Genomic DNA, 26,855 nt, shown 5'->3' with positions numbered 1-26,855 from the left:
ATTCTATGATGCTGCACTGAAAACATTTATATCAAACAGTCTACATACAAGCAAGTTAACTGCAAATATAGAAATGTTATTTGGGAGATTATCCTTTAAGCGAAATATAGGATAGCTATAAATTCAGGAGAGCCTTCAGGCACTTGTTAAATAAATTACTGGATGAACATACTAGCTAGATTAGCTAAAACAAAAGTTAACCTTGGGAAAAAATGTAAATCAACCATCCCAGTTTGTAGAGAGTCACCCTGAACCAAATTGGTGTCTTATTAACAAACACCTTGGTGTCATATTGATCAAATATATAATGACAGTTTGGTTTTAAGACCACTGCATCACTATTAAAAGTAAGGGTACCATTCAGATCTAAACCACATGAATTAATGTGACTGATTACAGAGAAATGCAAGTCACAGTTTGGAGTCTCAGAATCTAGGGCTCTAGCCTAGTTCAGTCTCTCCAGCTACCAAATACAACCCATCTCGTAAAGGAGGTCAAGAAAAGAAACTGAGGTCCTAAAATAACTATACAATATAGACATGTTAGAATGACCCATATATTGTCACCTGAATAATGTTAAGCTTTAGCATGAGTTCAGCAAATACCTTTGACTGTCATTTTTTCTACATTTTAATTCTGCCTTAAAAAATTTATTCTAAATCATTTATGTAAGGAATAGATCAAAAGACTTTTGAATTATTCTATAATTTATCATTCTCATAATGACAGATTTTCTCATAATTGAAGACAAGCACTTCTGCTAAATCCATTTTTATCCTACTTCATTTAATCATTCCTTTAACATGTAATTACTGAGTATACATTATGTCAATTACTGAGTTAGGAATTAAGGATTCCCTAGAGGCAATATACTAAAAGCCCAAAGGTTAACAATGTTTTTTTTATCTTCATTCAAGAAATACTCATTTAGCACCTATTATACACACAGCCCTGGTGGGTATTAATCACTCTGGTTCACATTTTTAGTAGCGTAAGATTTATATTTAAAACACTAACAATCTGATATGTAAGACTCTAAAATAAGAGGTTCAGTGTGTCATGTAACTAATAAGTCATTACTGGTGTGACAGGGGCGGGGAGTCAGCAGGATCAGTTAAGCAGCACAGTTCCTCTTTTATATTAAGTAGCCCTTAAAATGCATGGTGTTCTACAGCTAATAGCTCTTACCTATGTCAGGTACTACAGTCTTCTGAATCATTACAAAAAAGGAAACCATAATCAGAGAAGACTTTAATAGTCTTATATGCTATGCATATCATACTGGATAGTCCATAAGTCATTATCAACCAGAATACATGTGCCATTTTCTTACCATGCCAGAAGAAGTTATTAAAATTTAGAAATTGCTCTCTTTTTTCTTTTTTTAAAAGAAACTAAGTGTATCATGCACCAACTAAAAAAGAGCATGCACAACTCAAATCTGTCACTTGAAATAACAGTGACGTACAACAACAGTACCTTCATGGTATCTGTTACACTATGCATATACGAATATACTACTATTACTTATTATATTATACATAAAATGACGCTGAGCCATGTCTTATAAAACAATACTGAATGCTCATTCTTTCTTACAGGCTGTAATCCTGGCAAGGCAGAGATATGGCTAGATTAGACAGACAGACAGACAGACAGACAGACAGACATATTATTTGCACTTTACAGATGAGAAAACTAAAGCTGAGAAGGTCAAGTGGCTTGCCCATGGCCAGAGCGAGGGGTAAGTCAAGGTCTGACTGGCTGTATGCTACACAAAGTTGTCCCCTGTCATATCAGAGATTTAGAATGTTACTCTGATTTGCTTGGAAAACTCAGATGAATGCAGCGTGAAGCATGGCTTTTATGCAGTCATCCGGCATTAAGGTGAATATCAGAAAATTCACATTAACAACAAGACTACTGAAAATGTTACTGCCATCCCTCTGTGGTCAGAAATACTGGCATTCTTTAGTTTAACTGAGGTCAACGTGAAGGCATTTTATCTGTGAGGGACAAGCGCCATAAATCAAGTTCCTAAGCGCTAAGGACACTGCTTTCAAAAAAGTTCTCTGTGGCGCGAGGGCCACCTACCTTCCCACTCTCTGTTTGGGCTCCTGGGGGTGCCCCGCGGGCTTGCAGAACCCCTGCGCTCCAGATCCATCTGCTCCTGCCTCTGCCGCTGCTCCTCCAGAAGCGCTGACTCATGCATGGCTTTGATGTGTCGCTGGTAGAGGGCAAAGCCGCTCACTGGAGTTCCAATCGGTATGTTACATGGGGTGCAGGACACCTACAGGAAGAAGAAAATCTAAATATGCCAATGACCAACAAAACAGTAATTACCATCTGTGGCAAGTAATGCTTCTTTCTGTAATATGACTGCTTGAAGTGATTTTACCATTTTTAATCAAATCTTCAAGCATAATGCTTAAAATGCTAAACAATTACTTTCAGATCTGAACACAAAATAAATCCCGAAGTTGTGGTAAGAGAAATCAAAACAGAAATCACAATATTTCCATTTGCTTTTTTGGGGGGGGGGTAGGAGTTTATTAATTAATTAATTTATTTTTGCTGTGTTGGGTCTTCGTTTCTATGCGAGGGCTTCCCCTACTTGTGGCAAGCGGGGACCACTCTTCATCACAGTGCGTAGGCCTCTCACTATCGCGGCCTCTCTTGTTGCGGAGCACAGGCTCCAGACGCGCAGGCTCAGTAGTTGTGGCTCACGGGCCTAGCTGCTCCGTGGCATGTGGGATCTTCCCAGACCAGGCTCAAACCCGTGCCCCCTGCATTGGCAGGCAGATTCTCAACCACTGCGCCACCAGAGAAGCCCTCCATTTGCTTTTAACTCACGATGTTGAGTCCCTAGTGGCTCAGGCTTGGGTCCCACCCTCCTCTGCCCTCTCACAGGTGCTCACACCCACTTCTATGGATTTAAATGTCACCTGTACGTTAATGGCTCATAAACTTCTATTTCTAATACATTTTCCTGCAAGTTCCACACTCACAGACTGCCTACCTAACAAATCCACTTGGATATCTCAAAGCACCTCAAAACTTATATTCAAAACGGAACTTTTCATTTGCTAAACTCAATGCTTCTCCTACAGTGATCTCCATCACACGAAACAGAACCACAGCAGCTTAAGCCAGAAACCTGGCAGCCACCCTGGGCTTCATCTCCTCTCTTCCCACAACCAATTCATTAACATACCAATTCTCTTTAGGACGGAAATGAAACGTCACCTCTTCAGACAGGCCATCCCTAACCATCCAAAACATACGGCAAACCCCCTCCCTCTCTTTCACAGGACACAGCACTCGCCACAATTTGCAATTAGATGCTTGTTTTCTCTGCTTCTTTTCTGTCTCTCCCACTTCATGAAGGAACCCAAGCTGCTTTGTCCAACATAAATAAACAGCCCCTAACTCAGTCCATCACTTCATGAACACAAAAGAGTCCTGGGAATAGCAGAGATCTGACTCCTTTAGAACCTGTTATCTAAAGACTTCCAGAGTTTTCTCTGCTGCCGTAAGTAGTTTTTTTTTTTTTTTTTTTTTTGCGGTATACGGGCCTCCCACTGTCGTGGCCTCTCCCGCCGCGGAGCACAGGCTCCAGACGCGCAGGCCCAGCGGCCATGGCTCACGGGTCTAGCCGCTGCGCGGCATGTGGGATCCTCCTGGACCGGGGCACGAACCCGCGTCCCCTACATCAGCAGGCAGACTCTCAACCACTGCGCCACCAGGGAAGCCCCGTAAGTAGGATTTTTCACTGCACCCATAACACACACATAATTTTCTTGCCTTTGTGCTTTGGCTTGTATGTAAACATGGCTTTCCTCCTTTTGCTATAAAGCGAAATGAACTGTTTTGGTCCAACCAAAACACTATTTCCTACATGGAGTCTTCTTTAAGTGTCTGTCTCTTTAAGAAGGAAGCTCTTCCTCTGAATCACCCATAGTATATTTTTCAAACTAAGAGAGCATCACATTTTAATTCTTTTAAATTTTTTTTATGATTTTTTTGGTCTTATTATCAAGACCAATCCCTAAATTTTCTGAAGTCAGAGATCATGATATTCCACACAGCTTTAGAAATGTCATCTTGGGGGCTTCCCTGGTGGCGCAGTGGTTGAGAATCTGCCTGCCAATGCAGGGGACACGGGTTCGAGCTCTCGTCTGGGAGGATTCCACATGCCGCGGAGCAACTGGGCCTGTGAGCCACAACTACTGAGCCTGAGCGCCTTGAGCTTGTGCTCCGCAACAAGAGAGGCCACGACAGTGAGAGGCCTGCGCACAGCGATGAAGAGTGGCCCTGGCTCACCGCAACTAGAGAAAGTCCTCGCACAGAAACGAAGAACCCAACACAGCCAAAATTAAATAAATAAATTTATTAAAAAAAAATGTTATCTTGAACTAGGGAGACAATCAATAAATGTCCATTTGGGTAAATCAATGAATGAGCAAATGCTTAATGATTTTTTTGGTGAGCCTATTTATCATAAGCACACACTTAGGGCTTCCCTGGTGGTGCAGTGGTTAAGAATCCGCCTACCAATGCAGGGGACACGGGTTCGAGCCCTGGTCCGGGAAGATCCCACATGCCACAGAGCAACTAAGCCCGTGCTCCACAACTACTGAGCCTGCGCTCTAGAGCCCGCAAGCCACAACTACTGAAGCCCGTGTACCACAACTACTGAAGCCCGCGCGCCTAGACCCTGGGCTCTGCAACAAGAGAAGCCACCACAATGAGAAGTCTGTGCCCCGCAACAAAGAGTAGCCCACGCTCACTGCAACTAGAGAAAGCCCGCGTGCAGCAGCGAAGACCCAATGCAGCCAAAATTAAATAAATGAATAAATAAATTTATTTTTTAAAAAAAGCACACACTTAACTTTTACATATTGTCATGTGAGACGAAATACATTTTTATCCTCTGAAATAAAGCAAGAGCTAGAACATAACTAAGTAAAAGATCAATACCCAAGACTAGAATTCAGGATCAAAAGGGAGTCAAACTCATAGAGATTAATAAGGTAAAATGTAAATAAAACTAGATTTGGAACTGTATACTAAAGTTAACCATAACCTCTATAATTTATTCTAAATATTCAAAACCCAGTTATATATTTATTCTACTATTGTCTTATAGCAAAACAAAACAAACACAGAACTTACTAACATTTATGGCTAGAGCACTATATTTCTCTTTTTTCTATAAATGGAAATGACCATTTCAATCAATTATCACGATGAATCCATTTGAAAAAGCAATGTATCCAACAGATGAGTGGATAAATAAAATGTGGTCTATACAACAGTCTTAAAATGGAAGAAGAATCGGATATGTGCTACAACATGGATTAATCTTGAGGACATTATGCTGAGTGAAATAAACCAGCCACAAAAAAACCAAATATTTACTGTATGAGTCCACTTATGTAAGTAGCCAAATTCATAAAATGGAAAGTAGAAAGGTGGTTACCAGGGGCTGGGGGAAGCGGGGGAAGGAGAGTGATGGTTAAATGGATATACTTAACCCTACTGAACACTTAAAAAAAGTTAAGACGGTAAGTTTTATGTTATGTGAATTTTTACCACAATTTTTTTAAAAAAACAAGCACTGATTAAAGAAGAGAAAAAATGTCTCTAAAGGTCTTTGTTTTCAACACCTCTTACTCACATTGAAAACTTACCATTGGCGGGATGACAGCAGCTCGATGCTGAAGCTGTGGCAGGTCCAGTGGATTTGGTTTTATTGGGGACGAGACCAGTATAGATCCAGTGGGGTTTAACAATGAAGGTTTTGAATCCATAGGAAACATTCTGCAAATGCAATTTAAAAAGATAAATTAATATATTCTTATTTAAAACTTTAAACATACAATCACCATAATTCCTTTTAAGTTAACATGTACACACACACACACACACACACACACTCACACACGCACACACACACATCACATTAACCTTGCATATTTGAACAGTCAGGAAAAAAAATCTACAGTGCTAATTTTCTAGGTAAAGAAGCCTAACGTTGCTTTATAGGTTGAAATTTATCTGAATTTAATCATCTGCATCTAACCAACAGAACAGTCTGAACAAGGGCCATTATAAAAAGTTAGGTCCTAATTTATCATTAACATACGTTACAAACTATGTTACCTGTAACAGAATGCTTCTCTAGGATCACAGAGTATTTTTTTTTAAAACATTTGAATAAACCACCATCATTTTAAAATCAAGAATCTCACCCAAAATCCCAGACTTCTGGTTTCTCATGAAAAATGGGAAGACATGGCACCGCAGAGGTAGCACCCCCATGCAAGAGCGGGCTGAACTGGCAGGGCTGCCCCTCCACCCAGCCCGTGCTCCCCAGTCACAGCTCTGCCAGCTCACACTCCACCAGCTTCACTCATCTTCAGGACATACACTTGAGTTTAGGACACCCAACGTATGAACTGGGGAAATTATATCAATACCTTACAGGCTCCATCATATTTCCCAGTGTTGTCAGTTACTGGGGAAAGATGAACATTTTAAAAGGTATAAATTGGTAAGAAAATTAGAATGGGTAAAAGAAAACAATTTACATATTACACAAAGAATAAAGATAATATTAAAGATATAGAAGACAACTGCAAGTGTTATTTTGATAGTCTGGAAGTGAAGTAAACTTTAGAGTATCATCCAGAGACCACTATATATTTATAAGGAATTTCAGAATTTCACGACTACTGTCACGGTCATCTCTTAGGATGCTCCTCTCCTGTAAGATTACTGCCATCCTAATTTTTCCTTCATTTATAAATTTATAAATAAGTTACTGATTATAAAAAAAAAAGTTACTGAAACCAGCAGTGCGAAACACAGGTAACTCTTATTTTAGTTGAGATATTTCAATAAAGCATGCTTAAAAAGGGACCACACAGCTTGAATCCATTGATGTTTACTCTAAAGCCTGGGACAATTAAAATCTAGATTACTGTGACATGGGAATAAAAGAGGGCTAGAATCTTCAATTTTCTGAAAAACCAACCGTTAAGTAGGAGCCCTATATTATTTCAATTCTTGTTGATTAAAATTCTAGTATCTACCATATAAAACTCTCTTTGGAGAAACCATCACTGTTATGGTTCAATATTATTCTAGTACCAAGTCTCATTCTAGAATATGTAAGATGCACAATATACTGGATATGGACTGAAAGCACAGTGACACCAGGACACACTATGGAAGCTGAGCTCTGAGCAGAATCTGGCTATCTCCTGAGAGCCTCTTTCTTATTAAAAAGGGGAAAAAAAGAAAAACAAAAACAAAAACCAGAGCTGAATTGGGTTTCTGGTTAAATGACGTTTTAGTCTAATTCATTTCTAGAATTTGCACCAATCCAACATGCTACTGTGATTCTAGGTGATTCCACTGCTTTCAAGGAAAAGGAAACACCCAGGAAATTAAATATATTAAAGAAGTTGGCATCTACTCCTGCAAAATATGTATTTTTTACAGTAATTTTTATAAAAACCATTAAGATTATATTTGCATATTATTAATTTGACTAAAAGTACTTATAAGGTAATTTGTATTGTACCTGATATTTTGAATTACAAATATGCATAACCTACAGTTTTAACTGATACAAAAAAGTGATCGTTATATAATGACCACTAAGTTGAATCTTGATTACGCTTTCTAACACACTCACTCCAGTTCCCATCTTTGCCCTGAGCATCTCTCACATTGTCATGTGCAGGCCCCGCAGGCCCGGCTTGAGGCTGCTCGGTCTGGGGACAAAGCTGGAGCCGGCGGCCCCCACTTCCACTTTCACCACCACATCACACAGCTCTGCCACAGAAGCAGCTCAGGCCACAGCTCTGTGAGCTGACAGCCCCTTCTCTGCTATCATATGGCATGCACGTTACAAGTGATGTAGAAAGAAATTAACATCTTTCTCATTAAAGAATAATGATCACACAATTCTTTTTGGTTACTTAATCAGGTGAACAGCACTAATCAGAACCCAACACTAAAAGCAGACAGAGGGACTTCCCTGGTGGCGCAGTGGTTAAGAATCTGCCTGCCAATGCAGGGGACACGAGTTCGAGCCTTGGCCCAGGAAGATCCCACATGCTGCGGAGCAACTAAGCCCATGCGCCACAACTACCGAGCCTGTGCTCTAGAGCCCGCGAGCCACAACTACTGAGCCCGTGCACCTAGAGCCCATGCTCCGCATCAAGAGAAGCCACCGTAATGAGAAGCCCACGCACCACGACCAACAGTAGCCCCCGCTCGCCGCAACGAGAGAAAGCCCACGGGCAACAACGAAGACCCAACGCGCCATAAATAAATAAATTAATTAATTAAAAAATAAAAAATAAAAGCAGACAGACTCTCACTTGCCAGTATTTCTACAGGAGTAACCTCAGCAGCCAGCACCACCCTGGGGTTCAGTCTGCAACCAACAGAGTAAAGAGCAGGAGGAGGTCAAGGAGGGAGCCTCACCGCTGCCTCTCGGGTTCCCCGTCCACATCCTCGTCGGCACTGCATGTGGCACTGGAGTCGTGGTCAGAGGGGAGCTCGGGCCTCGGGGCGCTCATCTGCTGGGCCACGCCCAGGTCGTCGCCTCCAGGCTCTGGCTTCTCGCTGCTTCTCTCCAGGTCTCTGTCTTTGGGGTCCCCTTCGACTCTGGACGGACTGCTTTCTGGCATTTCCACATCCACAGCGTCAGCCTTGGCAGCCGAGGGGAGGTCCAGAGCAGAAGGGCCTTCAGCCCCACACTCCTTGTGCTCCACGTCCATCGGCTCTGCTGTGTCCACTGCCACACTGTCGTTCGCCTGGGTCTCCACACTGTCATCCTCGGCTGCTTCTGTGCTCGGAACTGCCGGCGAGGGAGAGGCCCTGGGCACAGTGTCGGGTGTGGCCTCCAGCTCGGCCGCAGGCTCCGTGGTCCCTCGAGGAGGCGCGTTTTCAGTGCTGTCTTCGCCGGGCTTGACAGCTTCAACTGGTGAAGGAGAAGGAGCACTTTCTGTATCAGAACTATTTTCAGCACCTTAAAGATAATGATACAGCATAAAAATCTGATAATGAACACCTGTCAGGTGGTGACAGTAGCCATGCTTGAAAGTACTTGTTTAGGATGAATTATCCTCCTTTGATGACCTCACTGAAGTATTACAGCTATTGGGAAACTAAAGTTTTTTCATAAGTAGAGTATGAAAGGGAAACATCAAATTGTCTTGGCCTTCAGAAATTGAAAGCGTAAAAGCTTTTAATGTCTAAAAATAATCCATATGAAATTTGAAAAACAAAGAAAGATAGAAAAACAAAACTAAACAAAAAACATTCCCATAAATGATAATGTTCTGGTTTATTTCTACCAGCCTGTTTCTGTGCTTTTCTTTTTACCCAGGAAAGCTAACACTAGAACAGCACCATCCAATAGTAACATGATGCACATTACATCTGTAATTTAAATTTTTCTGGTGGCCATGTTAAAAAAGTAAAAAGAGAGACAGATAAAATTAACTTCAACAATATATCTTATTTAACCCAGTATGTGCAAAATATTATCATTTTAAATGTAACCAATATAGAAACCTAGTAATAAGGTGTTTTACCTTTTTTGGTACTAAGTCTTCAAAATCTGATTGTATTTCACATTTTCAGCACATCTCAATTTGGACTACAGTCGTCCCCTGGTGTCTGCAGGGGACTAACTCCAGACCAACCCCCATGCCCCCACCACGGACACCAAAATCCACGGATGCTCAGGTACCTGATGTAAAATGGCAGCACGTGCATATAACCTACGCAAAAGTATCCTCCCGTATCCTTTAAATCATCTATAGATTACTTACAATTACTTGTAATACGTAATACTATACAAATGCTGTGTAAATAGCTGTAAATACAATGTAAATGCTATGTAAATAGTTGCCACTCTGGAATTTTGCTTTTGGGAACTTTCTGTAATTTTTTTCTGAATATTTTCCATCCACAGTTGGTTGAACTGCAGGACCCTCAGATAGAGGGAAGACTGTAATCACATTTCAAGAACTCAATAGCCACATGTGTGTCTAGTGGCTACCACATTAGACAACAAAGCTCTAGAACAATATCATATAGATCTTTGTTTGTTTGTTTGTTTTGGTTTTTTTTGTGGTACGTGGGCCTCTCACTGTTGTGGCCTCTCCCGTTGCGGAGCACAGGCTCCGGACGCGCAGGCTCACCGGCCATGGCTCACGGGCCCAGCCACTCCGCAGCATGTGGGATCTTCCCGGACCGGGGCACGAACCCATGTCCCCTGCATCGGCAGGCAGACTCTCAACCACTGCGCCACCAGGGAAGCCCTCACATAGATTTTTTAACTTAACGTTGTAACACTGGTCTTTCCCATCGTTTGTATCATTTCATAAATATACTTTTAATGTGTTTTGACATCTTTACCCAGATTATCTCAAAGGAATCACAAATTCACTACGTCCTACTCTGGACAGGTATTCAACTCCCCAAGTCCCAACTCAAGTTCTTTTTTAGTGTTTAGTATCCAACAAACAAACCAGGAACCTAGGAGTCACCTTTTAAACACTCCTCTCATTTGTCCCCATATCCTGCCTCGATAAGTCTCATAGATCTTCTCTCTACAAATATCCCTCAAATCCAGCCATTTCTGTTCAACTTCACAACTGCCACTTGACTCCAAAACCGACTCTTCTGACCACCATCCCAGACCATTCTCTACAAGGCCAGAGTGAGTTTAAAAGCCAAATTTTACCAAAACTCACTCACACTCTCTCCCCCTCACTGCTCCTAGGATAAAGTTCCAAACTCCTGAGCGTGGCCTTGCTGCAAGCGTCCAGCCTCATCTCGAGCCCTGCATTCTCTGTGTCCTATATCACTGGCCTTCTTCCAGTTCTGTGAATGCCCCATGCGTCCGCTACCACATACTTCATACATTCTGAGCGGCTTTCACCTACTTTTCCCCCTTTGGACATTAGATCAAATACCACATGCTTAAAAAAAGCCTTCTATCATTTCCTTAACAAAGTTGAATTTTGCTACTATGGCTCTTACAGCACATGTCCTGATTACAGTTACAATTTTACATTTATTCACAATTATTTGATTCCTTGCTGTTGCTCCCACTAGGCTGTAAATACCATTAAGGGCAAGGATCATATATTTTGCTTATCAGCTAAGTCCTAGAGACAAGCACAGGGCCGAGTGCCTGGCACAGAGCAGACTCAAACATTTACTGAAGTAAGAAGTGAATGAACGGCTGTGAATGTGTCTTTAAATTTACTTCACCTTTCCTCTATTAGTGGATCCTTGGGCTACTTCCAACTTGACACTGCTATAAATAGTTACACAGAGATGTTCACTTCAACATTAAGTTTTCAATTATTTTCTTAAAATAGACTAGAAGACAACATAAAACTTTAAATCTCCCTAAAATTAATACACATATCTCCAATGAGAATCCCAGCGGTTTGTAAGAAAACTTCTTAAACTACATAGACCAATTTATAATTTATATGAAAAAATAAGTCCCTGAGAAAATCCAAGAAAATTAGAAAAAGCATTAGCGTGAGAGAGACTTGCCTCTCCAGATTCTTAAACTTACTATGAAGCCAATGTATTACCAATGTGTTGGGAACTGCCAAAGAGACAGACAAAATAAATCAGTGGTACAGAAGATAATGTCTAGGGATAGCTCCTAAAGTATGTGAGAAATTAATGTATGCCAAAGGTGATACTTTAAATCATTGAGTAAAGGATGATATTTAATAAGCTAGCTTTCTCAGAATTGGTTCTCTGTCTGGAAGAAAAACTACACTATGCAGAAAAATAATTCCAAGTGGAATAAAGATTTTTAAAATTCTAAGAAGATAATTTAGTACAAGATACAAATAACCTCAGGAGGTATGGAGAAATATTTGAAGCAAAACAGGAAACTCTGGGGCTTCCCTGGTGGCGCAGTGGTTGAGAGTCCGCCTGCCGATGGAAGGGACACGGGTTCGTGCCCCAGTCCGGGAAGATCCCACATGCCGTGGAGCGGCTGGGCCCGTGAGCCATGGCCGCTGAGCCTGTGCTCCGCAATGGGAGAGGCCACAACAGTGAGAGGCCTACGTACCGCAAAAACAAAACAAAACAAAATAAAAACAGAAAACAGTAAACTCTGAAGCCATAAACGTATTATTTTTACATAAAAAACAGTAAAAATAAAAACTTAAATGACCATATGGGAAAGGATACTTTTCATGCATAACATAGTATTTAAAAACTCTGAATGAATGAAAGAGTGAATTTGTAAATATGTACCTAACATCCACCATGCAATGCAGGGAGCTGTTTGAGGTCCTGGTGACACTTCAGTGGGAAAAAGAAATTACTCTAATGGAGCGGAAATTCTAGTGTGGAACAGACAACGAACCATAAACACATGACATGTCAGGTGGTAATAAACGCAGTGAATAAAGAACAAAATTGGGGCCCAGTGGGTAAGGAGGCATTAGAGAGCTAATGTGACATTTCAAGAGGCCCAAAGGAAGTAGGGAAGCTCATTCCAGGTAGAGAGATTAGCACGTGGAAAAGCCCCTCAAGTGGGGGCTGTCTGCTCAGGAGCAGCAAAGAGGACAGTGTGGTCAAAACAGAGGGAGCAGTCACCTCACACCTGTAAGAACGGCCATCGTTAAAAAGACAAGAAGTAATGAGGTTGGTGAGAATGCAGAGGAAAAGGAACCCTCATGCACTGTTGGTGGAAATGGAAATTGGCGCGGCCACTATGGAAAACAGTACGGAGGTGCCTCAAAAAATTAAAAATAGAACTACCATATGATCCAGCAATTCTATTTCTGGGTATTTATCTGAAGGAAAAAAACCCACCAACTTGAAAAGATACATGCACCCCAACATTCATTGCAGCATTATTTACAATAGCCAAGATATGGAAGGAACCTAGGTGTCTATCAATGGATGAAAGGGTAAAGAAAATGTGTGGGGGGGTGTTTGTGTGTATCTTGCCATTTCTGACAACATGGATGGAACTTTAGGGCATTATGCTAAGTGAAGTAAGTCAGACAGAGAAGTACAAATACTGTATGATCTCACCTATATGTGGAATGTTAAAAAACAAAAAAGCATACACAGAGAAGAGACTGGTGGTTGTCAGAGGCAGGCGGTGAGGGGTGGGCAAAGTGGATGAAGGTGCGAGCGATACAAGCACCTAGTTATACAAACAGTAAGCCCTGGGGATGTGACATACAGCATGCTAACTACAGTTAATTACGCTGTGTTATGAACCTGGAAGTTGCTAAGAGTAGGTATTAAAAATTCTCATGATGAGAAAAAAACTACGCAGTGATGAATGTTAACTAGACTTTTGTGATCATTTCATGATACGTACAAATATCGAATGATGTTGTTAACCTGAAACTAATATAATGTTGTATGTCAGTTTTATCTCAGTTCACACCAACAACAAAGAACAGAGCGAGCAGGCAGAAAGGGGCTGGCAAGGAGGTCACGGAAACCTAAGGGCCCGTTCCCGCAGGGAGTCCTCACGCGTCACCACAGGTCTCTGGCTTTGATTCTGAATGAGACGCGGAAAAGTATCAGAGGATTTGGAGTACAGGAGAAACATGATCTGATGTATATTTTATAAGGTTCACTCTGGCTGTTCTTTGGAGGAAAAAAAATATAATGGAACAAACAGCAGCAAGCAGGCCAATCAAAAGGCCACTGCAATAGAGATGAGAGTGGCTCGGAAGCAGGGTGGCAGCAATGGAGGGAGGGGGATGTGACGAGAGTCTAAATAATGCATCTAAAGACAAGTGGACAACCCTCGCTGATGGCCCACATGTGGGGTATGAGAGAGAGCTGGCATCATTTACTGACCGAGGGAGAGACTGGAGGGAAAGTAGGCTGTAGTGGTGGGGAAACACAAGTCGGCTTTGGATGTTAACACTTAGGTATCCAAGTAGAAATGTTAAATAGGCAGTTAGATGTATCAGCCTGGATTCAGATGAGACTTCAAGTCTCAAAAATAAAAAAATCAAAAGACAAAAGCTCAGAAGAGCACCTCACATGTAGTAAGGTCTCAATATACAGCAGCAATTACTATTAGTGAAAGATGCTACCAAAATGTTGAAAGGCTAACAAAAAGCCTGACTTCATCCTCATTTCTATACATATAGTGATGGAAAGCCTCAAACCCAAGGACAAATGAACAAGTCATTTATCTTCCAAATACAGGAGGACGTGTTAGTGATTACACAGATGATATCATCTGACATAAGCACTTTTTCAGTTATTTTCTTCTTCCAAGCCACAAAAGAGTAGGAATATTTCCAAGGCACAGCGCTTCACCAAGCACCAGCCAAATTTGAGTGCCTTTTTTTCTTTCCCCTGCCAAAACACCATAAGGAATGATTTAGGACAAGAGAACAAGAACACATCCAAATTCTGGTAAGGTTTTGGTCTTTCTGATTTAACTCATCTAGTCACAAAAGACACTCCCACGGCTAGAGGTGTGTCTCAGGAAGCCAGACATGGAGGCTCTGCTTTCAGCAGATGCCTCCCCTCTCCTGTGGGCAAGAGCCTGACCCCACAACCAACAGGAGGTCTGTAGGGTCTCCGGAAGCTGGGCAGTGAGACGGGGCATAGCTCGTGGACACTGCACTGTACTTTCTTTTCTCTGGCACTTTCCAAATGAAATTAAGTCCAAGGAAATGAAGATCCCACAATTCTAGGGGCAAGTTCACTTCCTATTAATAGGAAACTATTCTAGGTGTCACGAGACAAGCATATGTATAAATGGGCATGACGTGACCATGCTACCCCACATTAGAGCCAACGGAAACATGATTTTAATACCTCACTTAACCTTAATCACCTTATCTGACAATTTGAGAAAAGCTTCACACTAAGAAGAAAGTAACAGGAGGGAAAAAGAAGGAAAAAGGTCACTTTCTGGTGCTCAGTTTTTAGGAATCTGTTAGCCCATGTATGGATAGGCTTCTCTGTTCTGAAATAAACACATATATGACAAATAGGCTTGGCCCTTTTTAGGAACTGAATTGTGTCCCCACTGCCCCCAAAATTTATGTTAAAGCCCTAACCCTCACTGTGACTGTATTTGGAGATAATGACCTGAAGGAGGTAATGAAGGTAAATTAGGTCATAAGGGTGGGGCCCTGATCCAAACGATAAATTTCTATTGTTTAAGCCGCCCAGTCTGCGAAATACAGGCTTCACGTACACTTATGACCTAGGGAATACTGGCTACCAGCTACAAACCTATGAAAATTAACAAACTCTGAGGACCTCTTTCAAAGTGCCAGACACACCCTCCCCGCCAACTGTCTGCAGGACCCTCATTCTACCCCAGGGTGAGCCTGCTCCAACAGTCTCTTTACTTTTGTAACAGCTACCTCATTTTTCACAAAACCTCACAGAATAAAATTTACTGTTCAAAGCCAAAACCCATTTCAAGACAAATTTTAAGTTGAAAACCCAGTAATGACAACTTGTAGGAAAAAAATAATGAAACAAAACGTAAAACCCCTGGAAGGTGTAGAACCTCGTAAACTTAAAATATAAGAGCCTACAAAGGCAAATGTAAACAGCTCTAATTACCTGAAAAGATTAAACTCTGGTAATTTAAAGATAAAACAAAACAAAAAGCAAATGAGATGGAGGGAATATTTGCATACGTAAAAACATGAACATGTTTAAGATATAATATATAAAGAGCTACTGAAATCACTGTGAAAATCCCCACTTCAGAAGAGGACAGTTTTCAAAAGAAATCCAAGGAAACTTTGAAAGTAATGTAAACGGAAATAAATTAGGTAACTTTTTTAATTAGGAAAAAAATCAAGAAAATATTTACTTTTTCAGGAAGTTGTCATTAATTTGTTCAAGTCATGAAAAGGATTTTATTAAGTTTTTTGGGCTGACGTTTTTTTCTGCCAGTGCCTCTGGGTCATTAATACTTTTTACGTGAAAACATCAATATGACATGTGTAAGCTTTGCAAACACTGAAATAAATCAAGCTCAATGGAATAAAGAGGGAAATGTAACTGATGATACCGACTGAACCAATACGTGTGGCAACGATCCAGACACACAGACATTTTATTGATGTCGGCACTTAGTGTCTGAGGCAGGACCACCATCTTCAAGATCTTTTGGGTGTAGCACCTGGGCCGTCTTAGGACCTACATAAATAAATATGTGCTGAGTGAACGGATAAATGCATTGTGTACACGTTTCCTTAATGAAGCAATTCCTAGATAGTCAAATGACTAAGGTACACGTCACGCATCTGAGCCAGCAGAAGCCACAACCAGATGGAAGATCTGCGATACCTTCACTGTCCTCGGGATTTTCCTCTTCGTTGGAGGCTTCGATGTCCTCGTCCTCCTGAGCAGAAACGGTGGAAGCTACACTTTCACACTGAGACACATCTCGCTCTTCACGAGGCTTCCGTGAGGCCTAAAGGAGTAAAAAATATTGCTATTTGGGATTTAAATAATTAAAAGGAAAGAAACAAACCTTCTCACACCTGAGGTGAGGCAGAACACTGGCATGCACACACCAGACCAGCAGGCTGCGTGTCCAACAAGCACTCTGGCTGGACTGCAGTCACCTCAGGGATCCACTAACGGGCCTTTTGTGCAGGTGGATGGATGGCTTTCATCAAACTGATCAAAAGTTACATCCGAGCCGTTTTTGGAACTCCTCATCACTATACGTGTACAAACAGCCAAACCCCACAAAACGCCTGCTTTTTATTTTCACATATTTATTTTCTAATAAAAATAACGTGTTGGAATGTGGAAGACAGAAAATTATGTTAAGAAAAATAAGAACTGCTCATAATTCTAGCAGCTAGAGATTCTAAGTATACTGCTGCATTTCCTTTCAGTCTTTTACATGCGTATACGTGTTTATAAATGTTTATGTACACATGTAAACAAAACAGGATGGCCCTATGTAGTTATATATCCTACCTTTTTTTTTAAACAATATACCCATGAACTACACACACACCTACTTTACAAGTGCTTCAAGGTTACTACTTTTATTAATGATTCCATTAAAACACTCTACTAATATATATTTCAAATTTTCCTATTTCAAGTCATTTAGGTTGTTAATAATGCTGCAATAGCCTTCCTTCACTACCATTAAGAATTATATGATTTCATAGGCAACAACTCATAGTTGTTGTTACTGAATTTCTTTTACTATTAATGAGAACAAATTCCTTTTTTTTTTTTAAATAGGATTTTCCCTTCTGCAAACTACATGTTTACGTAAAATTGTTCATTCTTCTACTGGGGTCACTTGTCTGTAAGTGTATGTGTCTATGTACATAAATTTAAGACATTAGCCATTTACGGTACTATCTATAGGGTCCCGGCCCTGGCAGTCCTCTGTTCTGTGCCTCCTACAGACCCTGCACACCACCAGGCATCAGCTGCCAGCCTCTCCCAGGTAGAGATTCCTCAGAGGTAACAGGTAACAGATTCCTATTACCACACACCAACTGTGAAAAATTACCAATATTCTTATTCTTATTTCTTCTTATTCTTAGTTTAGATACGAATATGCTATTTAGGATCCAACCTAAAGCATTAATTAAGTCAAGAGAAAAATCCATTTTCTGACATCAGAGTAATAGAACTAGATGAAATTCTGAAGACCCAAAAAAAATCCATCCTTATGTTCTGAGCAAGAACACAAGGGAAGACTCCTCTGGCTACATTTTCTAAGAAGCCTTCAGAACGTTCCATGAATGCTCTATTTTTGAGCATTAGCTAATAGCTACTCTATGGGTTTTCTCAGTGCCCAACCTGTACCCTCCTCTGGCAGCATCCACCCATTCTGCGGGGCCCTGTCCTGGACGGCTGCAGAAGAGACAGCAACTTACCATGACTGTGACATCCCTCTCTTCACACGCAGTGAGCTACTGTACCTCCAGACCCCTTCTTCATTATATGAGAGTATTCGTTTTAAACGGAAATGTAACACCTACAAATCTTCCACTGAGTTTTAACAGGTATTAGACATTTTGTCATTTTTCCCTGAAATCTTTTTAAAAAGGATAAAATGCTCTACCCACGGTTAGTTGCAACATGAAATCTGATACGTATCGATACATTTTTGGTACTCTATTAAAATGCATTCCTGGACTTCCCTGGTGGCGCAGTGGTTGAGAGTCTGCCTGCCGATGCAGGGGACACGGGTTTGTGTCCCGGTCTGGGAGGATCCCACATGCCGCAGAGCGGCTGGGCCCATGAGCCATGGACGCTGAGCCTGCGCGTCCGGAGCCTGTGCTCCACAGCGGGAGAGGCCACAACAGTGAGCAGGCCCACGTACCGCAAAAAAAAAAAAAAAAACATAATAAAATAAAATAAAATGCATTCCTCTATCTTGTACTTTGGTGTATTAAAGAACATTTTATAAATCTTTTATCCATACACAACATACATTGTGACATCATGAGTTGGTCACTTGGAAAATGAGTTAGAGATTTTAAAAATTTGGATACATTTCATTATATATCAAAATATCACTCACATTAGTTATTATTACCACTAATCTCATCAGAAAAATCTGAGTATTGTGAAGATGTTAATTAAGCTCACGGTGAGAGATACACTTTCCAAAATTCTAATTTTTGCCTGAAAGCTGGAAATTTAAAAGTGGCAACAAATACTAATGGTTGTTTTCTTTCAAGACAGGCTCATTCATTTTCAAGAAGATGTCTGCAAAATATTCAGGTCTGAAAAAACATATCTGTTTTGGCATTCTTTTAATTAAAAATAACATTCCATGGAAAAGGGGGGGCTAGTTCAGCTTGGAACTCAAACGACACAAGAGTGCCTTCCCTTGAGACCCGCTGCTCACCAGGACTGAGCAGAGGGCTCTGTGCACCCTCCCACCGTCAAACAGATGTGTGTGTAAGGCTGAAGGTTTACCAAAGCCAATTTTTAGTTGCTACATTAAGGGCATTCTTAAGTGAAATTGCCATTTACAAAACAAAGCTGCAACTGCTTGGAGAAACTAACACAACACTGTAAAGCAATTATACTCCAGTAAAGATGTTAAAAAAAAAAAATACAAGATACAAAGAAGTTTCCTTCAAAGCCAATCTCTGAAGCTCAAAAAAAAAAACTAAGTAAAAAACAGTAAGACTCACCACCCCTGATATACTCACTTTCTGTTTATGCTGCTGCAAGAGGTTGTCAAGATTGTGTCGTCTCTTATAGTTAAAATAGAAGTTTTTACATTGGGCTTCACTTTTAGTTCCCACCATTTTGGCAATTGCTGCCCAGTTACGACCATGTTCTACTAGACCTGTATTTTAAAAACAGACCAAACATTAACTGAGTAGTCACCTGATAAAGCAAACAAGAAAAATGATAAAATCAACTTAATCCACTGCATCCACAATCATTAACACTAAAAGTGTTTTTTCAATTATTTATTGACATACTTCAATGCTTGCTGAAATGTGATTCACACAAAACTCATTCACAGCTCTATTTTTCTACCCAAAGTTAAAACATGCTCATTAATGGGAGGACTCAACCGTATCCCTGTTATATATCTCCCAGAGGACTAGGACAATGCTGGACACACAGTAAGAGCCCAAACACTGTAAACTGAGGGATTGGGTACAGTCCTTCTCAATCTTTGGAAACAGTGTATCAATACAAAGTTAATAAGGTAATCAAACGTAAGTGATTAACACAAAGTAAAGATATACTTAAGGTTCCATTTATAATCAGCATGTCTTCAGTCCATTCCCAATCAAGGACGCCCTCAAAAATATTAACCAGTTTTTTTTCTTTTAGACCTGTTGTAATACAATACATCACAGGAACCTACGCAATCTGACGTTTCTTCCAAATGATGCACGTATGCACACAGATACGTATGTGCAACGAGTATGGATATATAAATGCATAAATACAGAGAGATATTTTAGACATAGATGTGTCCAAGCAGGAATTGCTAGTACAAATTCATTAATTCATGGGAAAACATCAATTTCCCAAGGTTAACACCAGTAGCTTCCTTAACAATGATAACTGGAAGATCATCTCCAGATCCTGTTGACATATGACTAAAAGCTGGAAGGAGTGGTGCCTGAGCAGTCGACTACGTGCTAGGACGTGCACCTGACAAAAGCACACTGTGGCAGAGCTGACACCTACCTACTCCACTGTGACGCTGTGACGGTCAGATGACAGTAATACACGGAAGCATGACAGTCACAGATGTGCTAACCATGGCAATAAACTTCAAACAAAACTATTTTGAAGACAGGACACTCTAAACTGCTGTATTTTTGGTAAGGTTGTTTTATATGATTCTTAAATGCATTACTCATTACCAGCTAAACAGAAAATAAATCTGAAATGTGTCACTAAAAGTTCAAGCTATTTGCAATAATTTCTCTTTAGAACTACAAGGTAAATCCTTAACCCCCAAAAGAGCTGGCTAATCTTTCTCAAAATTAGCTTACTTAAAAAATAATTTTTTATATATAAACCAATTATCTATCCTTTTAGAAATTTTAGTTCAATCTCAAACTGTATGACATTTATAAGAAACAACAGAAGAACACAAGATCCGTAAAGTTCCAGAGTAAGATGAAGGCCACACAGCTAGGAAAGTGTCAGAAGCAGAATTCAAACCTTCATCTGTCTGGCTACAAAGTCCATGCTCTCTCCTCTGAATCATTTTATAATCAAACTTAGCCTTACTAAATGCAAACTGAGAAAGTACTTATCATTCTATCAAATGCAACTTTTAAATAAGAGACTTTTTATATCAAATACCTTCCAAAATTTTAATAGCATTTAATCACAACTATTCTGGAAAACTGAAAGTAGCTTACTTGCTCTCTAATAAGACATTCAAAACAAAATGAGAGAGAAAAATTCCTCAGAAGTGGGCCTCTTAAACAAGGCACACTGGGGCACCTTACAGGGCACCACACCATCAAAAAGAACTCTTAAGTGTACTTCTAAATTCTACTTACCATTGTGGAAGAACAAACTTTTTTTTTCAATTAAAAAGAAATTAGTTCCATCTCACTCATTACCAATAACCCTAAAAATAAACAAACAAAGAAAAACAAACCTGAAGAACCTGAACTACTATCATTTACCTTTTTTAGCAACTTCCATTTCTTCTTCTGTCCATCGAGAGGTTTCTACAGGTTCTGTAGAAACTGAAATAAAGACAGAACCCAATAAGCCAGAGAAAAATGAAGTCCTTCATTCATAGATTATATGGCACCAACCGTACAATCTATAGCCTAAATATTTATCTGACATAAAGCCACTTTAAAGCATTAGGTGAAAGAGACTATGAAAATAGGATGGTATCAGCCTCTCCTCTACTGTAATAGAGGGGAAAACCCCACACTCCTCAGCACCATGGTCTTCCTCAACGTTCTTTAACATTCCATCCATGTCCACATGTTTGAATGCGGTGCCTCCCCACTTCCTAGAGCTCCATCCCTTCTCTCCTGAAGTGTCAAAAGAAGCAGCCGCCCTTCTGCTTCCTGCCCAGGCAGGCACAGTCCTCTCTTGTTCTCTGAACCCCCATCTCCCCTGAACTCCTGGAAGTCCCTGTGTTCATCCTCAGTGCCTGAAATCTACCAAACAGATGGATCACAAACTGAACACTTCCTCCTTTACTTTAGAAAATTGAGACTCTCAGGCCTAAAATGAGCTCCTGCTATATTCTCCTCAATTAGCATTACTACCATCCACCCAGTCACTCCAATTATTATCAGGATCTTCAGACTAATTTTTGAAGCCTTAGACTAATTTTTAAATCTTTCCATCCATCTACCACTCACATGCAATGATGTATGTCAATTCTGGTCTCCTGAATACACCCCCTCGCTGCCTGGACCACTGAATGCATAATGATGCCCTTCTAGCTGGTCCCTCAGCCTCCAGCCCTTACCCCAAACACACCTCCTCCTCCACACTGTCACCAGAGTTATCTTTCTAAGACACCAATCTAATCACAACAATCCTCTGTTTAAAAACCTCTGTAGGCTCCCTACTTTGTAAGCAAAGCAGGATATAGTTCAAACAAAGCCCACCATGATCTGCCCTCATCTGCTTGTCCAACTGTTTCCTTCACTTCATTCCTGTTATTTCCAAAACTTGCGATTTCTTTCATACTTCATGTTATGATAAACTTGGTACCACTGAACCACCAATGATGGTACTCATCATTAATATGATCCCATTATAAACTAATAAAGACGGTCCTTAATAAGAAAGAGAAAAATGCGTGTACTCTTAGACCCAGTATTGCCTTGTCTAAGAATTTATTTCCATGAAAACTAATTTAACAGAAAGAAAATGCTATGTGAATAAAGATTTTTTTTTCATTAAAGTGCTATCCATATTAGTTTTAAAGGCGGGAGGAGATGGCCAACATCTCACGGCCATTGAAAGTGAAAATGAAGATCAGTTAGAAAGTAGAAAACATTCAGGACATGTGCCCAGTTAGAACATCAGGAAACAAGGTGGCACACACACTAGGATTACAAGAGAGGAAAAAGAAAAACAGCTGTATTAGGTAGTAAGGCTGGGCCTTATGTTCTTTTTCGAAAGACTTTGATATTAAAGTCTAACAAATTTAGGGCTTCCCTGGTGGTGCAGTGGTTGAGAATCAGCCTGCCAATGCAGGGGACACGGGCTCAAGCCCTGGTCCAGGAAGATCCCACATGCCGCAGAGCAACTAAGCCCGTGCGCCGCAACTACTGAGCCTGCGCCCTAGAGCCCACGAGCCACAACTACTGAAGCCCACGCGCCACAACTACTGAAGCCCGTGAGCCTAGAGCCCGTGCTCCGCAACGAGAGAAGCCACCGCAATGAGAAGCCCGCGCACCGCAACAAAGGGTAGCCCCTGCTCGCCACAACTAGAGAAAGCCTGCGTGCAACAACGAAGACCCAACGCAGCCAAAAATAAATAAAATACATAAATTCATTAAAAAAAAAATTTAAAGGCCAGAATTTCAGATCAGCATTTCTAGGCCATCAATATCAGAGGTCCCTCCTGCCTCACCCCAGCACTGAAACAGAATCCCAAACAAAATTCTGGCCCGTTCGCTCCAATCTCGTCCACTCACTGGGTTCTGGTGGCGGTGGCAGAGGTGGGGGGGGCTCCTCGGTGGCTGCAGCAGCCGCAGCGCTGGCAGCCGCGGCCTCACTGGTCATGGACCTGGTGACCCGGCCCTTTCGGCGGCCCTGACTGTTGGCAGTCTTTCGGCCCCGGGGCGTGGCCTGCTCTCTCTCCTCAGTTTCTTCTGTCGTACTTTCTGTCTTATCCTTTTCCTTGGTGTTTTCTCTAGAAACAACAGCAAAAGAACGTTTTGTGTGATTTAAAAGTATACATACACCAAAAAGATTACAGCCTTGAAAATTCTTTAAATAGAAATTGAATAAAACTACCCAACCTCCCAGTTACTTGGAATAACCGCTTGGGCTTCCCATCAATACAAACTCAACCCGCCCCAAAACAGGCTCGCCCTCCCCACCCTGCTTCCTGCTCCCTGGCCCCCTGACCAGCAGCTGTTAACAGTACCAGCATGCTCACGATCACTCCGTTTACAGATCTGACTTCACCTTCAGCTCTTCCCCCTGTTCGTTACTTGTATGTGAACTAGTGCCTCGTTTTGGTGCTTTCCTCTCACTGATGTTTCTCCCACCAATTCCACCACCTCTATCTCTGTTACCTCTGCACGTGTTCAGAGCACAGCCTTCCTGACTTCTGCATCCCCATCCATTCTATACTGCTCATGGACCCATATTCTAGCACAACAGCTTTGGCAATAAACCATTTCCTCCATTCTAATCCTACCTATTCCCAAACAGAGCCATGCAGCCTCCTGAGTGGAGGTTACGCTTTAGCTTTCATTAAGGCTTGACCTAACTGAACCCCAACCTCCTTCCGCTTTTCTCCTTGAGGCGTCCTACGTTCAAATCCAATGAAACCACTATCTGCCATTTCCCAAAGAGGCCTGTCCATTCACACCACTCCCTCTGTTCTACCCACAGTGACCACTAGCTCCTGCAAGAAGTCCTCCAAACTATCCAGGCAGAAGGAAACCTCAACCTCTTCTCAATCTCCCAGCACACTTTATTGACTCTGCTCATTCCTTCCAGGCTTTTTTCTTTTCCTTAAAGAGTACTTGTATCTTGCCTAATTTTTCCTACTAGATCATAAACTACCTGGGAAGAGTACGTATCTTACGTATTTCTGCATCCTCCATAAGACCTAGCTCACAGCAGTAATAAATGAGCACTTGTTAAATAAACTAGGGATTTTAAGAACAAAGTAAAAACAAGATATGGCAGTAACATATGAGCAGAACCACTGATCACGTGGGAGGATAAATGTTTTACCTGAATAACTAAAAAAAAAAATTTTTTTTTATAGATAACATCTTCCTAAAGCACAAATTAGAATGGCATGAGTATCTAACTCTTTAAAAAACATGGCAAGAGATTTAGGCTGCTTTAGCTGCCGCAAAATTAGATAAACCTTCAGTATTTCCAAGAGGATTATAGAAATAACAATAAATATTAAAAAGAAACAAACTACTAACACAAGCAACAACCTGTATGGATCTCACACTTATTAAGTAAAAGCAGCCACACAACAGGAGATTGCATACTGTACGATTCCATTTATATGAAATTATAGGAAAGGCAAAACAAATTAGTAGTTACCAGGGGCTGGGAATGGGGGGGAGGGAAACTACTGCAAAGGAGCATAGGGGAACTTTCTTGGGGTGATGGAAACGTTCTGAGTCACGAGTGCGGCAACAGGTACACCAGTGCATATAACTGTCAAAATATATCAACGTATACCCTTAAAAACTGGTGAAATTTAGTCTATGCAAAATTATGCCTCAATAAAGCTGATCCTTGGAGGAAAAACAAACAAACCAGCTGCTAAGGGCCTCCCCGCACCCAACCCTGCCAAAACATGTACACAAAGATGTCAACAATAGCTGTCTCTGAGTGGCAGAATCACAGGTTAATTTTCTTTCTATTTTGCTCTCTCTTCCTGATTTGCTGTAAGGAACAAGAATTATTTGTATAATGAGGAAAACAGCAACAGCAACCACAAACAAACCAGGAAATCTGGACTTCCCTGGTGGCACAGTGGTTAAGAATTCACCTGTCAATGCAGGGGACACAGGTTTGAGCCCTGCTCCCGGAAGATCCCACATGCCGCAGAGCAAGTAAGCCCGTGTGCCACAACTACTAAGCCTGCGCTCTACAGCCCGCAAGCCACAACTACTGAGCCCACATGCCACAACTACTGAAGCCCACGCGCCTAGAGCCCATGCTGCGCAATAAGAGAAGCCACCACAATGAGAAGCCCGCACACCGAAAAGGAAGAGTAGCCCCCACTCGCCACAACTAGAGAAAGTCCGCACGCACCAACTAAGACCCAATGCAGCCAAAAACAAATTTAAAAAAAAAAGGAAGTCTATTTTATATGAAAAATAAAATCCATAAAGCTGGAATAGAAGGTGTTATATAAATGAAAACCATTCAGCAGCATTTTTACACTAATGTACACTACCTGAGGTTCAAAACAAAAGATCCTGAGGTTCTTCCAAATCAAAGATTAAATTATACTCAGTGTATCTCAGTGATGGTGTATATTATTGTAGCTCATCCCTTCTGAAACAGAGTATGTCATGTCTGGCAAATAAGTCCATCAAGCCAAAAGTTATACTTACTGGAATATTCTACTCCTTAATTATGTCAAATAACTATTAGGTGATCAAAGCACACATCCCATTGATTCTTTTATCTAAAATTTTATACCTTCAATAGATTCAATCTCATTATTTAAAAATAACTACAACATTTAACTATTTAACTCACTTAGAGTCCTCCTTTTCATCTTTTTCTTCTTCATCTTTCTTTTCCTCCTCTTTTTTTTCTGTTTTTTCTGCTTTATCTTCTTCTTTTTCTTCTACTTTTTCTTCTTGTGAGGGTCGGGCAATTTGCTGCTAGAATGAACCATCATTTGTAAAATTGGAAAGTAAAACAAACAGCTCCTCAAATCATAATGATGAATAATAAATATCTATGCAACAAATTTATGATTAACTTATTCACCATCTACAATGTAACTAGGGGTCATGTATTAAAAATGAGTCTAATGGGGGCTTCCCTGGTGGCGCAGTGGTTGAGCATCCGCCTGCCGATGCAGGGGACGCGGGTTCGTGCCCCGCTCCGGGAGGATCCCACATGCCGCGGAGCGGCTGGGCCCGTGAGCCGTGGCCGCTGGGCCTGCGCGTCCGGAGCCTGTGCTCCGCAACGGGAGAGGCCACAGCAGTGAGAGGCCCGCGTATCACAAAAAAAAAAAAAAAAAAAAAAAATGAGTCTAATGCTCTTTAATGTAGTCTATATGTATTGCTTCAAAGGTCACACACACATATAAACACACACAAATGTTCACAGTGTCTGGATCCATCAGACAGGTGACAATGTTAAGATTCCATTTAGAAATCTGAGGTTGGTACTCTCTTTTTGTAATTCCCACATCTAATCTGTCACTTACACATTTCAATTCTACTTGAAATTTGATAATTTGTCAAACCATCCCCCTGGTATTAAATCCTTAATATGTTCCCAAATTTTTCATCATTATGGATAATACTACAAGAAACCTCTTATGCTTTTACTCTTTTGGGGAAACATTCATTTACTTGAAGAGTAGACAGCCATGGCCATTATTAAGACTGAAGCAATTTAGGAAAGTATTATGGATATAATAA

The 26,855-nt window shown here is 40.9% G+C and overlaps 1 protein-coding gene across 16 annotated transcripts in view; it reads right to left on the bottom strand.

The window, feature by feature from the left end:
- Nucleotides 1-26,855, bottom strand: part of NCOR1 (nuclear receptor corepressor 1) — a gene marked incomplete at its 3' end in the record, with an annotated part of 151,056 nt that overhangs the window by 42,633 nt on the left and 81,568 nt on the right. For 10 of the 16 annotated variants that reach the window (XM_081220091.1, XM_081220081.1, XM_081220084.1 and 7 more), the window contains 8 exons: nucleotides 25,957-26,084; nucleotides 23,181-23,398; nucleotides 21,192-21,254; nucleotides 19,230-19,369; nucleotides 16,372-16,498; nucleotides 8,503-9,049; nucleotides 5,694-5,823; nucleotides 2,095-2,290 (listed from right to left, as the gene is read on the bottom strand). In XM_081220091.1, the coding sequence (XP_081076217.1) occupies nucleotides 2,095-2,290; nucleotides 5,694-5,823; nucleotides 8,503-9,049; nucleotides 16,372-16,498; nucleotides 19,230-19,369; nucleotides 21,192-21,254; nucleotides 23,181-23,398; nucleotides 25,957-26,084 (1,549 nt within the window). The remainder of the gene's footprint in view (nucleotides 1-2,094; nucleotides 2,291-5,693; nucleotides 5,824-8,502; nucleotides 9,050-16,371; nucleotides 16,499-19,229; nucleotides 19,370-21,191; nucleotides 21,255-23,180; nucleotides 23,399-25,956; nucleotides 26,085-26,855) is intronic. The other 6 variants (XM_081220095.1, XM_081220097.1, XM_081220088.1 and 3 more) reach the window with 3 other exon arrangements.

This window comes from Mesoplodon bidens, assembly GCF_964165515.1.
Source record: "Mesoplodon bidens genome assembly, chromosome: 19".
Taxonomy (NCBI): Eukaryota; Metazoa; Chordata; class Mammalia; order Artiodactyla; family Ziphiidae; genus Mesoplodon; species Mesoplodon bidens.
Note: the sequence above shows the minus strand (reverse complement) of the source record. Positions and strands in the feature narration are given on the sequence as shown.